The sequence below is a fragment of the Numida meleagris genome, chromosome 1 (genome assembly GCF_002078875.1).
Source record: "Numida meleagris isolate 19003 breed g44 Domestic line chromosome 1, NumMel1.0, whole genome shotgun sequence".
Taxonomy (NCBI): domain Eukaryota; kingdom Metazoa; phylum Chordata; class Aves; order Galliformes; family Numididae; genus Numida; species Numida meleagris.
The window spans coordinates 124,606,283-124,620,328 of NC_034409.1; the positions used below are offsets into that span (position 1 = coordinate 124,606,283).

General features: G+C 35.2%; 1 protein-coding gene across 2 annotated transcripts in view; it reads left to right on the forward strand.

The window, feature by feature from the left end:
• NLGN4X (neuroligin 4, X-linked) overlaps nucleotides 1-14,046 on the forward strand; it is a 140,099-nt gene that overhangs the window by 7,493 nt on the left and 118,560 nt on the right. For both annotated transcript variants that reach the window (XM_021411104.1, XM_021411114.1), the window contains exon 2: nucleotides 11,466-12,289. In XM_021411104.1, coding sequence (XP_021266779.1) covers nucleotides 11,818-12,289 — 472 coding nt within the window. In that variant the 5' untranslated portion in view covers nucleotides 11,466-11,817. The remainder of the gene's footprint in view (nucleotides 1-11,465; nucleotides 12,290-14,046) is intronic.

A 14,046-nucleotide genomic window follows, 5' to 3' on the forward strand; every position in this document is an offset into this window, starting at 1 on the left:
GGTTTAGTGGGGTTGTTGGTGGTAGGTGGATGGTTGGACTGGATGATCTTGTAGGTCTTTTCCAACCTAGCTAATTCTATGATTCTATGATTCTATGATTTCATTGACACAGTAGGAAGTGACTGATACTCAAGACTTGTAAGATGGTAAAGTACATATTTCAAAAATTGTTTGGAATATTTTTTTTTTTTTACAAAACATATCTCTGAATATTTTTCTTGATGACTCTGGTAGACCAGTTGTCAATGAAAAGTATTATTTACTGCATATGTCCCAGTCTTTTCAGCACATTTGCTTTTAAAGTAAATAGTAGTTTTTCTGAGGAACAGTGTTACATGTACATATCTTTTATTTTTATTTTCTTGATTTGATTTAATTTTAATTTTAGTTTTCTGTTTGAAAATTTGAGCACTGGAACAGGTTGCTCAGAGAGATTGTGGAGGTTTGGATAACTCCGTAGTATTCAAAAGCTGTGTGGACATGGTCCTAGGCAATCAGCTCTTCATGGCCTCACTTGAGCAGAGGGCTTGGACCAGATGACCTTTAGAGGTCCCTTGCAGCACCAGTCTGTGATTCTCTATTTCCATTTAAGAGCAGTTCAGTTCTTCTTCCCATGTGTTTAAAATAACTGTATCTTCCTTTCTTTTTCTTGAGTTACTAATATATATATTTATACAGCAAAAAAAAAACCATTATATTACAAGTTTGTATACTGATGATCAATCACTTAAAATGATGGGGGATGGATAATTAGAGATTGAGAAACTGTACTATAAATTTAGTCCTATTTTTAGGGAAGGGAATTGCAAGAAATATACATTATTTAACCAAATAAAATGTTTTAAAAACTACAGAAATCACTTTATATTTTAGAATTTTTAGTGAAGTTTTAGTGAAATACAACTGACTGAGTGCAGTGATGTGAGACTACAATAAAAAGTTCTACCAGTAGCAGAATAAAAACACCTTTTCCGTAATCTCAGACGCCATTACAGGTGAAAACAAAGGTCTAACCAGGGAGGTAAGTAAGTAATGTAATAAGTACATAAACGCAAAAGAAATTCAAATCTGTTACTGTCAACATAAATTTTAAATTAATTCAAAAGTAAAATTCATTAAAGAACACGAAGCTGAAAGTCAAAGTTTTGATGAGATTGCAGAAATTGTTAACTTACAAAGCAAGAATTTTCAATAGATGAGCTTAATGAGGAAAATTAATGTACAAGAAATTCCAGTATGAAAATTGGAGCTGGGACTGTGCAATCAAGGTAGTAACATTTAAAAAGAAAAAGAACAAAACACTGTTTTGAGAGCATATTTTTTGTTAACATTTGTCTTCCCGAGTGACTTCTGTTTAAAAACAAATTAAGGTTCCTTTGACACTGAGCCTTTTTTTGAGAAAAATTCATTCACAAATTTCATTTAAATTCTTTCCTGCACATTTTTTACATGTAGTTTTGTGTAGTTTTTACCTGTAGCTTGTTGTTTGTAATGTATATGCAGAAAATCAACAAGTGAGAAAAGATAGAAATAACTCAAGAGTATGTTGCAGTGGAAATCCTTTGTTTTGGAAGTATGAAATAATTAATCAGTTTTCCCAGAATATGGCAACAACACTTTAAATTTTTAGTATTGCTGGTGTAGACCTGATGTACAGAAAGAAAACTATCTTGGTGCCAGAGTTTAAGAAACATAATAGTTACAGACATGTTGTAATAGTTTTAGGATTTCAATATGCCAGGAAATCAGAGTCAGAGAAATAATGAATGAAGACTTCTAGATACTCCCGTTTACATGGAATACAATATTAAATTTCAAAAAAGAAATTTGTTAGCAACTTGCCAAGGTGATAGTTATTTCAGCCCTCTGAGGGTCAAACTTCAAGAAGAGTAGCAGCTGTCTAAATGTAAACAGAAAGTGTGTTTGATTTTCATTCTCTAAGAATCATTGAAAATACTGCTGATAAATCATATGTGCACTTTCTCAGTACTTTAAAAATAAGTAATTATATAGAGCATTTTGCAAGCCCTTTGGATGATAGATCTCTTCCTCTTGTGCCAAAGAAGGCATTATAGAGGGAATTATTTTGAAGAATAAAGTGTTAGTCAGATCAGACAAGAATTACTGACATATCTCCAATACGAGGTAGAATAATCTTCCCCTCTGTCAAAGGGATTTAATTGTCTGCCCCAACCTCCATCTGTTCTATTAATTGACTGCATTAGTTTGTGGTAGATATTTTTGGTTGGTATTATGTCTTATTAGTGGGATTTCTTAAGATGATATAATAGTAGCACACAGGAAGCTGTAACTCCTGCCATGTGACAAAGTATATGGTTTTCAATCCTGACCTAAATCAGTTGACTAAGAGTAGAAAAAATAGATCAGTTCTTCCTTGTTAACTTGACAGCTGCAAATTGTTTTCTGTTCCATTGTTTCTGCAATGTCATCCAATATATAAAAATAATTAAATTTTAAAAAGAAAAAAAAATCAATTTACAATTAAAAATCAATTATACATTGAGCGAATTGATGAGTTTATATACTTTACATATATTATATATGTTAAAAGAATATTAGAGAGAAGATATGAACAAATGAGAGAGAAGAAAAGATCTATAGGAAGTAATTGTGATTTAGAGCAAAGAACAACCTAGTGCTATGCACTTCGTGATCAGAGAATTAGACATAGGACTGAAAAGGCCGTGGAGGGAAGAGGAGAAAGATAGAAGACATTTGGTAAGAAAGCACATGCAGAACCATGAGAGACCAAGAAGAAGCTCACTCTTGGAAATACAGTGTAGCATAATGTTTTGTTATGAAATCTTACTTCCAAAAAAAGAAATTCTTCTAATTATGAAATGTACTAGTGTATTTGCTCATCTTCTGTTCTCTTTTCTCAATTGTGATAAGAACTTTATACTACAGTGCAGTTACTGTAAATACTGTGTATGTGTTTCATGGTCAGAAAAATCTAATGTGATTAATCTCTCTGCAATTTTTGCAGTAACCATTTAGTTTTGCTTTCCTGTGGAAACAGGTGCTAAAAAGTATAGTAATGGTATTGCATGGGTCCTTTAGAAAGTCATTCACAGATAGTACTCACTGTATAAAAAGGTCACAGGAAATAGTTCAGAAAATAGTTGTTTTACGTCTAGTTGAGAGATAGAAGCATAATAACCATACATTTCTAACATAATACTGTGGATGTCACATCATTTTTAATGATATGAAACTAGTCAGAGAACAGAAAAAAAAATATTAGAAATTCAAAGCAGAATATCCTCTTCCTGATTTTAGTCATCAGGACTTGGTTCCCATAGGAAACCAACATGAAAATTACAGCTTTTCTCAACATTATGTATTATGGTGAAAATTCTGTATATCTTGGTAAGAGATGAGAGAAGAAATCATCAGTCCATATTTCAGCTGTATTTAAATTTCTTAAATATAACCTTCAGGGTATTTTTACAGTGGCTGGTTTCAACCTGTTTTAATTCTTACATTACAGTAGGAGGAGTTGCTGTCTGAAGTGTGTGCTTTTGATTTTGACAGAGTATCTAACTTTGTCACACCTGAGTGAGAACATGAACTTTACTGATGAGCTTAGTATAGAGGAGGTATTTTCTCATTGTGCTAGGTGAAGTTGAGAACTTTCCAGTAATGAGAGTGGCAGGGTGAGCAAGGAGAAGAAATAACAATTTCTGCATTCTTTGTTAGCTTTCCTGTTCTACTCTGATACCAGTTCTACACACTACAAAGCAAATAAATACGTTAAAGTTCCGAAAAGCCTGTTCCATTCTCTGTTCTACTCTCTATGCCTGCAAACTGGCTGAAAGGTAATGTTATGCATGGAAGTTTTGTAAGAACGCAGAGTGAACGCTGTAGCAGGACAGTGCTCTAGCCCCATTTAGCTTATTGCTTACTCCTACTGCAGTGGCCTGAGAATAGACTAAGATCTAACCGTAAAAGGATTTCTGTATGGTATATCCTGCTTAGCATTTAGGGGTTCAAATTACAGAATAGAAATCCCAACTGTTAAGTTCTTAAGTCAACTAATGAGAGGATCACATTTCATTGTGAATTCAGCATGCACAGGACATTAAGCACAATGTATAATAGACTCTTCCAGGTGGATTCTTAAGCTAAGTGTTTGTTGGAGAGAGTGGAAGGCAACAGGCAGCATAGGAATGGTAGGAATGGTTGTCTTGCTCTTGACTCCGATGATCTAGCTTTCTGGTGACCCCATCCTATATAAAGCTTCGTGGAGACATTCACTATTGAGGCAAGCTGTCTCTTCTTAAATGTAACAGTTTCAACCCAGCATTTACTGGGATAAAGACCACTAAATGAGAAACAAAATAGCACAGAAACAATACCTGGAGAATGTTATTCTCTTCTGCTAGTGAAGTTGTTCACTTTCCAGCAAAGAGAGAAAGCTTAAGGGAAAAAGTTAGTGAGAAAAGACTTAATGATGTGATAGCATTGTGAAGATAATCCCTAGTCCCAATTTACATTACATGCAGTGACTCTACTACTAACTGCATTAAGTCTTCCCTGGAAGTGGGATTACCTATCTGGAAGAGTTTCAGGTTTATGAGTCTGCAAAGTCATAGTTTTCTTGTTGTTCAAAGGTGAGAGTCGCAAGCCATGTCTTTCAGTTTAGGGTTGAAAATGTTACACACAGTTGTCACAATTATCCCAGACTTATTTTAAATCTAATGTTTATAACATAAAAGATTGGAGGTGTGGGCTTAGACTTCTTCAGGTTAATAAGAGTAGTCACTCAACTATCCCATTTCCAGGATGAATGCATAATTTCGACATTATCATATAAATGAAGACAGTATCACCACCTGGTAACTGAACTCAGTAATGCAATGAAAATATCATGCCCATGTCTCATGCGTAATTCAACTCTATGAATGTGCTAAACAGAACAGCAACAGTTTTTTTGCCATATAATTTGTTTTGGTGAGGGAAAGCTATATGCCCAAGTGATTTAAATTGCTTTTCTCACCATGTTTTTGGCTATTGTAATGCTTGTAATGTTTCTTCTGCTTGGACTGAAATGCCAACAGAAAGATATCAAATTCTAATCATTAAATAGTCTCTAGAGATCGGATTGCCTAACAATCAGTCCCTCAGTCACCTTCTCGGTGAGTTCCAGCAAGGGTTTTAGTTTCTTGCATCCATAAGAAGGACGCACACAGGCTTAATGGAGAAGATGAGAGAGGAATGAGACCTGTGAGTTTCCCTGATTCGTATGTAGACAAAAATGAGATATTCCCTTAAGAATTTTCCTTTTTAGTCACTTGATCTTCATAAAAAAGGGAAGTTAGATCCATTCCATTTTAGGAGCATGTTTTTGTGTCTTGCAGTGGTAATAGGTTATGAACTTTGATATTTGTAAAGTGTTATTTGAATTATAAAAGTCTATTCTGCAATTCTAAGAAATACATAAAGTAATGTGGTTGGTTTTTTTTTTTTTTTGTATGCATCTCTTTTACTCCAGATATAACAGATTTTATTCTGCATGAGATTTTGCCTTACAGAAATTCAGAGCTGAACATTCTCTCTCAGATCATAACCTTTTCTTTTGGAGTAATACATTTTAATTTCAGAAAATAGAAGTTGAGAAAAATAAGAACAGACCTAGAAGGTGTGATATTTCTTTTACAAGGTCAAATCAGAAGTAAGAGCTGGAAATTAAGTCAGCAACCATGCTAAATTGTATTGATGTTATTTTTTGTATGTTTCCCTATAAAATATACATGAGAAGTAGTATTTTCTTAGATTTTGCAGTCATGACTAGGCAAAGATGATCAAATAAATAAATTGTATGTTGTGATCATTGCCTGTAGTCATATTTTAGGCACTGGACTCTTTCTGAGAAAAAAAAAAAATACTTATTACTCCGTCAAAATACCTTGCAATCAAAGTTCTTTTTTGCTATATTTCTTTTCATGATCATATATTTTTTATGACTTCTCTTGAATTCTAGTTTATGGCATTTGAATCTGGCAGCATCAGTTCAGTCATAAGAAACTTAAATTCATATAATGAGTGGTCCAATCTTGATTTGAGTAGAACACACCTGTAATTTGAAGATAATTAGTAATTTAAAGAGTTGAATCAATTTATGTTTTTTTTTCCCACTCCCAGTATTGATACCTCATTTATTTGTGATCTTCATCAACTTATGTCATAGAAGCAGATAGAATTATGAGAAATGACTAATCATTGATTTTTTTTTTTCGATTTCTGATGTGCAATAGCTGTTAAAAGTACAGCTTAAAGATCAATGACATAAGTACAACTGTCTTAACTGAGCATTTTCTGTTAGTCTTGTGTCTTCCTGGGGATAATTATTTTTTTTCATTTTAAATACAAGGAAAAATAAGGGAAGGCCATATCTGTGACTGTTCAACAACAGCTTTTGGTAGCTACATCCAGCGTCCTATTTTTTTTTCAGAATGCTTTAGAAATGTTTTCCTTTTCGTTCAAAAAGAGGGGTGATCACACTTTTGCTTTCCCTCCACTTGCTTTTCAAATTGTTTTCATTTCTGAGAGAACTGGAATTCTCAAAAACAATATGGAGACTTTTCTCACAATCCCATTATTCTTTCTGAATGAATAGGAGACCTATAAATTCAAAGTAAGACTGTTAGTTGCAGGCGAGAAGCAATGATACAATATAAATGCATGTCTGTTTTCTGAAAAGTAAATGGTGATTGCCTTTTCTAACCTGAGGGGTCTTTTTGACATTTTCCAAGCGTATCTGAGAGGCTTTCTGGAAAAAGTAAGAGGAAGCTAAATGCAGCATGTCCTTTGAAAAAATAAAGCTGTTTAATGTTTTTATATATATACTGTATTGATTTTCAGGTTTTATTTCTATTTTAAAAGGCACATGAGTGATCTACTTTTGTCCTCAGTTATTGCTAACCATAAATCTAAGACCAACTTCAAGATCCGTAATGATTTTATATAGCCAGCTTTTTTTTCACTCTAAAAATGGCTACATCATAGTTCTTTAATATGTAGCACTGATATCTTACTTTCATTTAATTTTTAATGTTTAAATCTTCAAGAGAATACTGTGAGTTAATGAGGAATGCATTAGAATGTAATGTAAAAGAGAAATCATTAAAAACCTCTCCAGTCTCTACTACCCACTGAACTGCTGTGGTTGAACAGCAGTTTAATACCACAGAAATCACACTGACATATGACTTGGTTGATCCATTAATAATGCTGATATGTTGTTCAGATGTTGTTCAGTGGATTTCAATGGTCCATAGTGAAATCTATAATGCTGAGTTGGCATTATTATAGAGTCTGGATTTGGTTTTTGCCTTTTTTTTTTTGGCAGTACTTGTGATGTCAGCAGTGAATATTTATAATATTTTCCAGGTTCTAGGCAATTGACATAATAAATATATTGCTGAAGTCTGTTCTTATTGGGAAAATGCTGTAGAGTGTTCAGAAACTGCCTAAAAGTGAGAGTCATGGAAATGATCAGAGAATGAAAACTGAGGTGCATGGTTAATGTACTAGTGAGTTTAGATAAAACCTGAGAAATTCCAGGAAATCTGTGCACTCCTCAATCTGCTGTGTTCATTTTGTTTATATTTGTGTTTTTTTGTTGGTGGCTTTTGTTTGTTTTTGTTGTTTGTTTGTTTTTATTACTTACTGTTCATGACCTGCACAAGTAGATTACAAAAACTTGCAATCACTGTAGAGTCTGCTGTTTGACCTTGTAGGAAAGAGGGCTTTTAAGCTGTGTGTCATATTTCCCCAGTATTTACAGACTTAGTGTAGAGCTACTATAATATTCATCTGCTCACTGTGGAAAGGTACTAACTGCACATCCTGGTAACCTTAAGGATAACCCTGATGGCCTGAATCATAGACTATTTTAGCATCTCTCAGCATTGCTTTGGGGAACAGATTTATGATCAGGTTCAAGCAATGTTATTAGTAGATGTACAAGTGCATTTTCTTCAAAGGCCATAAGTATTTCATCAGCCTCAAAACACATTTCTCTTTCAATAAGAAAGCTGTGTATGAATGGATGCAGGTTTAGATCTTTGGCTTCTCTGTGTGTCAGGTTGCCAAATGTTGCCATACTGAACCGAACATTTTGGTTTGAATTGTTTGAGTGGGTGATGCTTCTGACTAGGAGCTGTTTCTATAAGCAAGTCTGTACACATTTTTCTAAATTCCTGAAGATGTAAAAAAAAGCCACAGAAGAAATACTATTCACTTCCCTTAATTTATCTAAAAACTGTTTTATCAATTTATTCCAAATATATGCCTAAGATGACTAATTTTCTGTTACCCAGTTACACTTATTTCCAGTCCAGAGATAGACCCTGAAGTGATATTTACTTCTCTTCCATAGAGTAATTAACAGGGAAAATGCAATCATTCATTTGAAAAGAAAGTTACCACTATGAAATGAAAGGAAACATGCTTTTTCTGCAACTCACCATTTGGTTCAGCAACACTTTGTTAAAGAGTGGTGTCTTCAAAATGAATCAGATTGTAAATTCAGTTCCAGGTCAAAAATAAATGCTTCCCTTTTCCCATCCTTCTTTCACACCATTCAGAATAACTGCATATAAACAGATTTGATCCAAACACACCTTGTAAATAATATGTATAAAAATTGTTTAAGTCACATTATTTATTAACTGAAGATTTCTACTTTCCTTCATATTGTAAATTTTAATTTTCTCCATGCTGGTAGTGTATTGCCAGTTCGTTACTCTTATTTTCTTTTCTTGATTTGGTTGTTGTTTTTGTTTTTCTCTGTCCAATTTTTATCATCTGCACCATTGTCTTCCTTCCTTCCGCCTTGTCAATTTTCTCAGCACTTAATTCCTTTTTCTTGTAATGGTACTACAAACTTACACAGTATAAGTATCAAGAGAATAAGATCTCTTGCTGTTCCCTTAATTTAAAGGCTTAGTTGGGTCAAAGGGAAAATCGACTTTGTGATGCATGATCAGGAAAGTGCACCAAAGACAGCATGGGAGACAGCATGAAGAAACACTAACCAAAACTACTTACCCAATGCTGTTTTCTGTTCTTAAGGGCAGTAGCAGTAATTGGACAGGAAGGCTGTGCTTGTGGAGGACTTTCAGGTGACCAGTAGCCAGATGGCCACCCTGAGTGCCAGGGAGCACTCCAGGGAAGATGAACTGCTAGCAGTTGTGGGTACCCATGGCACTGGCAGGGCAGTGCCTTTGCCAACAGGGCACCCTCCCACAGCTCACCACCAGGGCTTGGTTGGGGACGGGGGGACCCTGCCACTGCCCAGCAGTCAGCCAGCCAGCCAGCCAAGCAAGGTGAGATGTCAGGTCTGAGGTTGATCTAGGGGCCCAGTCCAGGCAGGATCCAGGCTAGGCATGCAGTAGAATGCAGGGATCCCTGCGGCATGCCTTGGGCTTGGTTTGGCAGCCCTTGGCTGAGCTGAGATGATGTCAACGGTTTACAGGCATTTGGCCCGGTTCCATGATGAATGGAACGGGGGACCCACAGACCCAAGCCCCGGGAAAGGGAAAAGGGAAAAAAAAAAGGGTAGGGAGATGGGCCTGAGAGCGAAACAGTGGCAACAACCTGAGGAGAAACAAACTAATTTACTAAATAAGATATCGGAATGCAAAACAGCGCACTATAGTACAATATAATTACAATTTAAGCTAATAAATCCAATACAATGAGAGAGAATGTCCAAAAATCAAGGTAGGCCTTACTCTACTACTGATGATAAGACGGCTGGGGAGCGAGATGCTGCCAGGATGAGAGATGGGCAGAAAAGAGAGCAAGGTCTTGTGATCTGTGAGTTTTTATCTTTCCCTCTGACCAGAAATGGTAACAGAGGAGCAAAGTACCCTGGGGAATGTAGTAGTTCTTCTCTTCTGAGAACCAGGTACATACAGTACATGATGTTATGATGTGGAATACCAATAACTGAAAATCATAAAACCATGACAGATGGGGAAGGCCCCAGGTGAGGCTGGGCAGAGCCTGCTTGTGCCAGTGGTACCCTGGGAACGTGAGACATGACTGGGATTGATTAGTCTCCAGAAAATGCATTTTCATTGCAAGCCCTTTGGAAGCCGCTTTAGGGCCTATTGTGTACCAGTAAAACTGTCAATAGAAATATTTGTTCAATAGAAAAATTATTCATCTGATATTTTTCTGGTGTTAAGGTGTTTCACATATTTTATGATATAAAAACTGGAATTAAGTCATTAAAGAATTATAGGGGTTTTAAGGGAATGATTTTTTTCTCAGATGCCTTTCCTTGTCCTAAAGCGTCAACACAGATAACTCCTAGATATCTCTTTTTGTTTGTTTGTTTTTAATTTGAAATCACTATCAATAACTACTGACTTTGTATTTTTCTGCTTTTGATTTTATATCTTCATAAGACAGAGTCTTGGCACAGAGCCTGATTTTCCAACTATATAAACGATTTACATATTATTTTGTGTTCATCCCATTAAATATAAAGTACCAGGTACCTATAATAAGGAGTTTTTAAAGTATGAAATTGTTGTCTGTGTTTTTAAGTTGAAAAATTGATTAAAAGGAATTCCTCCATTTATTTGCATAGAGAAGAGAATGTAAATATTATTTACATGTTGTAACTTACACCACCTGTAGTGGCTAGCATAAAGGTATGTGACATATTTCATTAAAAATTATGAGAATTTATAAATTGCTTTCAGTCTAAAGATCTAGGAGCATGCAAGAAGACAAACGTACATAGCTTTAACTGTGTAGGTCAAGATCTGATTTCTGAGAGATTGTATCACACTTTTTTCAGTTGTCATTCATTTTAGTCAGATATAAAACAAGTACAGCGGATGTGAAAAACAGTACTTTGATACATGTTTTTAACTAATGGTATTGTCATGTTATCTTTGAACTAAGGCAATTCTGTTACATTCATTGGGATGTCTGAATTATGTGGAGGTAAGTTGGGTTACAGATCATGCATACTTGCAAAAGATACCAAATAAAAGTCATATAATAACAAAGAGATTATCCAGTGCACCAAAACATCTAATAAGCATCTGCTATTTTACTACAAATATGATTAAAAATGAAATGTTTTTATTTAGGGCACAAAGTACCCTGGAGATGGCACTTAAATGTAGAATACCCTTCCTAAAAGCATTACAATTTGGGCTATGGTTTGAAAGCATATACGAAAACAAAGTATTTGGTTTGTTTTCTAGCCCTGCACAAATTCATGCCTTCTCTTTTCAGTTTTCTTACCTTATATATCTTTGGAAACACATAGCTAAACATGGTAGCTAGAGTTCATGAAAGTTTTATCGGTATTGGTGGGGAAGTAAAGTATGAATTTAATTTGTTTATTTTGTATAGATGTGTATCAATATTAATATGTCTGTTGGTTTTAATTGATTGCTTTCTTTTGACTACAGGCTGAGTGGGCTGGACTTCACTGGAAGGAGTCTTTTTGCTGGGGAAGTGGAGTGACTGTGGTTCTTTCCTCACTCTGCTGACTGGGACGTGCTGTGCGTTGTCAGGATTAAGCCGACACTCAAGTCTGGGATGGGCCTTGAGGACAAACACTCCCTGGTTTCTTCTGACTTTGGAATTTGCCTACAGCGAATCAACTAAGTCACATATCTGATTTTGTTTTTTTCGCTGCCTGAGAAAGGCTATGCTATTTTTGAATAGTTTTTTATTTTATTAATATTTTTCATTTTCTTTGACTCATTTTTTCTACTGGTTGTGGAAAAAAAAAGAGTCCTGCTGATGTTGATTTAAATAATGTCGAAACCAATGGGACTCCTATGGCTGCCTTTGATCTTCACTCCAGTGTGTGTCATGCTGAATTCCAACTTCCTCCTATGGATAACTGCACTGGCTATAAGATTTACTCTTATTGATGGCCAAGCACAATACCCAGTGGTTACCACAAATTATGGCAAAATACGTGGTTTAAGAACACCTTTGCCCAATGAAATCCTTGGTCCAGTGGAACAGTATCTGGGTGTTCCTTATGCCTCTCCTCCAACTGGAGAAAGGCGATTTCAGCCCCCAGAGCCACCATCGTCTTGGACAGGTGTCCGTAATGCTACACAATTTGCTGCTGTCTGCCCACAGTACCTGGATGAGAGGTCATTGCTCAACGACATGCTGCCAGTCTGGTTTACAGCCAATCTGGATACTGTGGTGACATATGTTCAAGATCAAAATGAAGACTGCCTGTATTTGAATATCTATGTGCCCACAGAAGATGGTAAGTACTCTAAGGATCTCACTGTAGCTCACTTACCAGTTCTGCATGGGATTAGTAGCAAGGTCTTTAAAGCATCTAGCTTGGTTTCTTCCATTTTTATCTGTGGAAATGGATCATGCCTTTGAATACTCATCAAAAGGAATAATTTGTAGATTGAACATGCTTGCATGAATTCTCTTTGATTAATCTGTGCAATACTGCAGTTTCATTTACAACTAGTAAACAGGGTGTGTAAGCTTACATCCTAACTAGAGCTAACCATCATTCACAAGAGAAGGGAAAATAAACATTAGTCAGAAGTAACATTTTGTTTTTCATTGCATGAATGGTACAAATGCTGCAGTATACTCTTTTTAATTGAGAATTTTCCTTTTTTTTCCCCTTAGTTTTATTTTAGTACCTGTAAGCCTACAATTAACTCTTCTTGATGTTAGTAGATTATAGAAAATTATGTATTATTTCAGCCTAGGATTTTCACCTCTGAAATTTTTCAATCCAACTTATTTTTATTCAGTCATTAAATGTAAAATTAAGCGTAATTTTATTACATAGAGCTGAACAGCCTTAAACTTTCCTGTTTTCTGCATTCCTTTCTCAAGAGGGTTGCTTTAAATCACCTTCATCCACTAAAAGATGAACACAAATAGTGACACACACTCTTTGAATGTTTTCATGATCTCAGTCTTAAAAATTGCAGTATTTTAGCATCCAAATGGTACCGCTTCTTACAAAAAACAGAATCAGTTTTCATCAGGCCTCCAATGATTCAAGTTTATCCTATATCACAGTGAAATTTTAAAAAAATCTATTGGCAGTTATATTTAATATTCTGCTAAGAGCCAGTTCTTTCAGGCACTTAAAATGTAGTTACTGGTGCGTAACATGGCAGATTTCTTCCAGATATGCAAATCCCCTCACTTTAGCTGAGGGCTTGATTTGCATAACAAATGCATTGTTATTTCTCAGTAACCATACTCTAAATATGCAAATTTTGTACTTTATTTTAATCCTTCTGCCTTGATTGGCTTCTTTGCTCAGAATTTCCAAGCTGTTTGCCAGAAATAAGTATACCACCTTCTTTTCTTGTTCTCAGAAGCTGAAGAAAAAACCTAGAATCTAAAAATAAAGGGGTACGGTTTGGGAATACTGTGAGCTCTGCTACAATACTACGAAGCTGCTTAAATGAAAGTTCTCTGAAAAGAAAGGTGTGGTATGGAGCTCCGTGTGCATGTGAGTGTGTGTGTACACGCATGTGCTTATATACTAGAAAGAACTACTCAGTTCTTTCACTGTTACAGTCTCATTTCACTCTTCGGATATTTCCAAAGAGAGGTCATTCTGAAGTTTCTTTATATTTTGGATTTTGTCCTGCAGCTTTTAGTAGGTGACAGTGATGGTTTGTCATAAGAGAACATTGTAGATTAATGTTTTATTTGTTCTTACTGAAGGAATATCAGCTCTGCTAACACAGTATCATTTTAAAAGCCACTGTAAATAAATTCATGTATTTGTTCAATCCAGTAATAAGAATTTTCTCCCATTAATTAAGGAAGACAGAAAATCAGAAATCGAAAAATATATGCAAATTTCTATGGGAAGAATAATAAAATACTGTGTGTTGAATGACTAACAGCCTATAAAATTCTTTGTGTTGTATGTAATAGTAAATGAGGTTTGCTATTAGCTTATGAAGAAAAAGGATTGATAAATGTAATTGTATGCTTTTACAATTTTATGTCCACTTAGCTCCTCCTCCC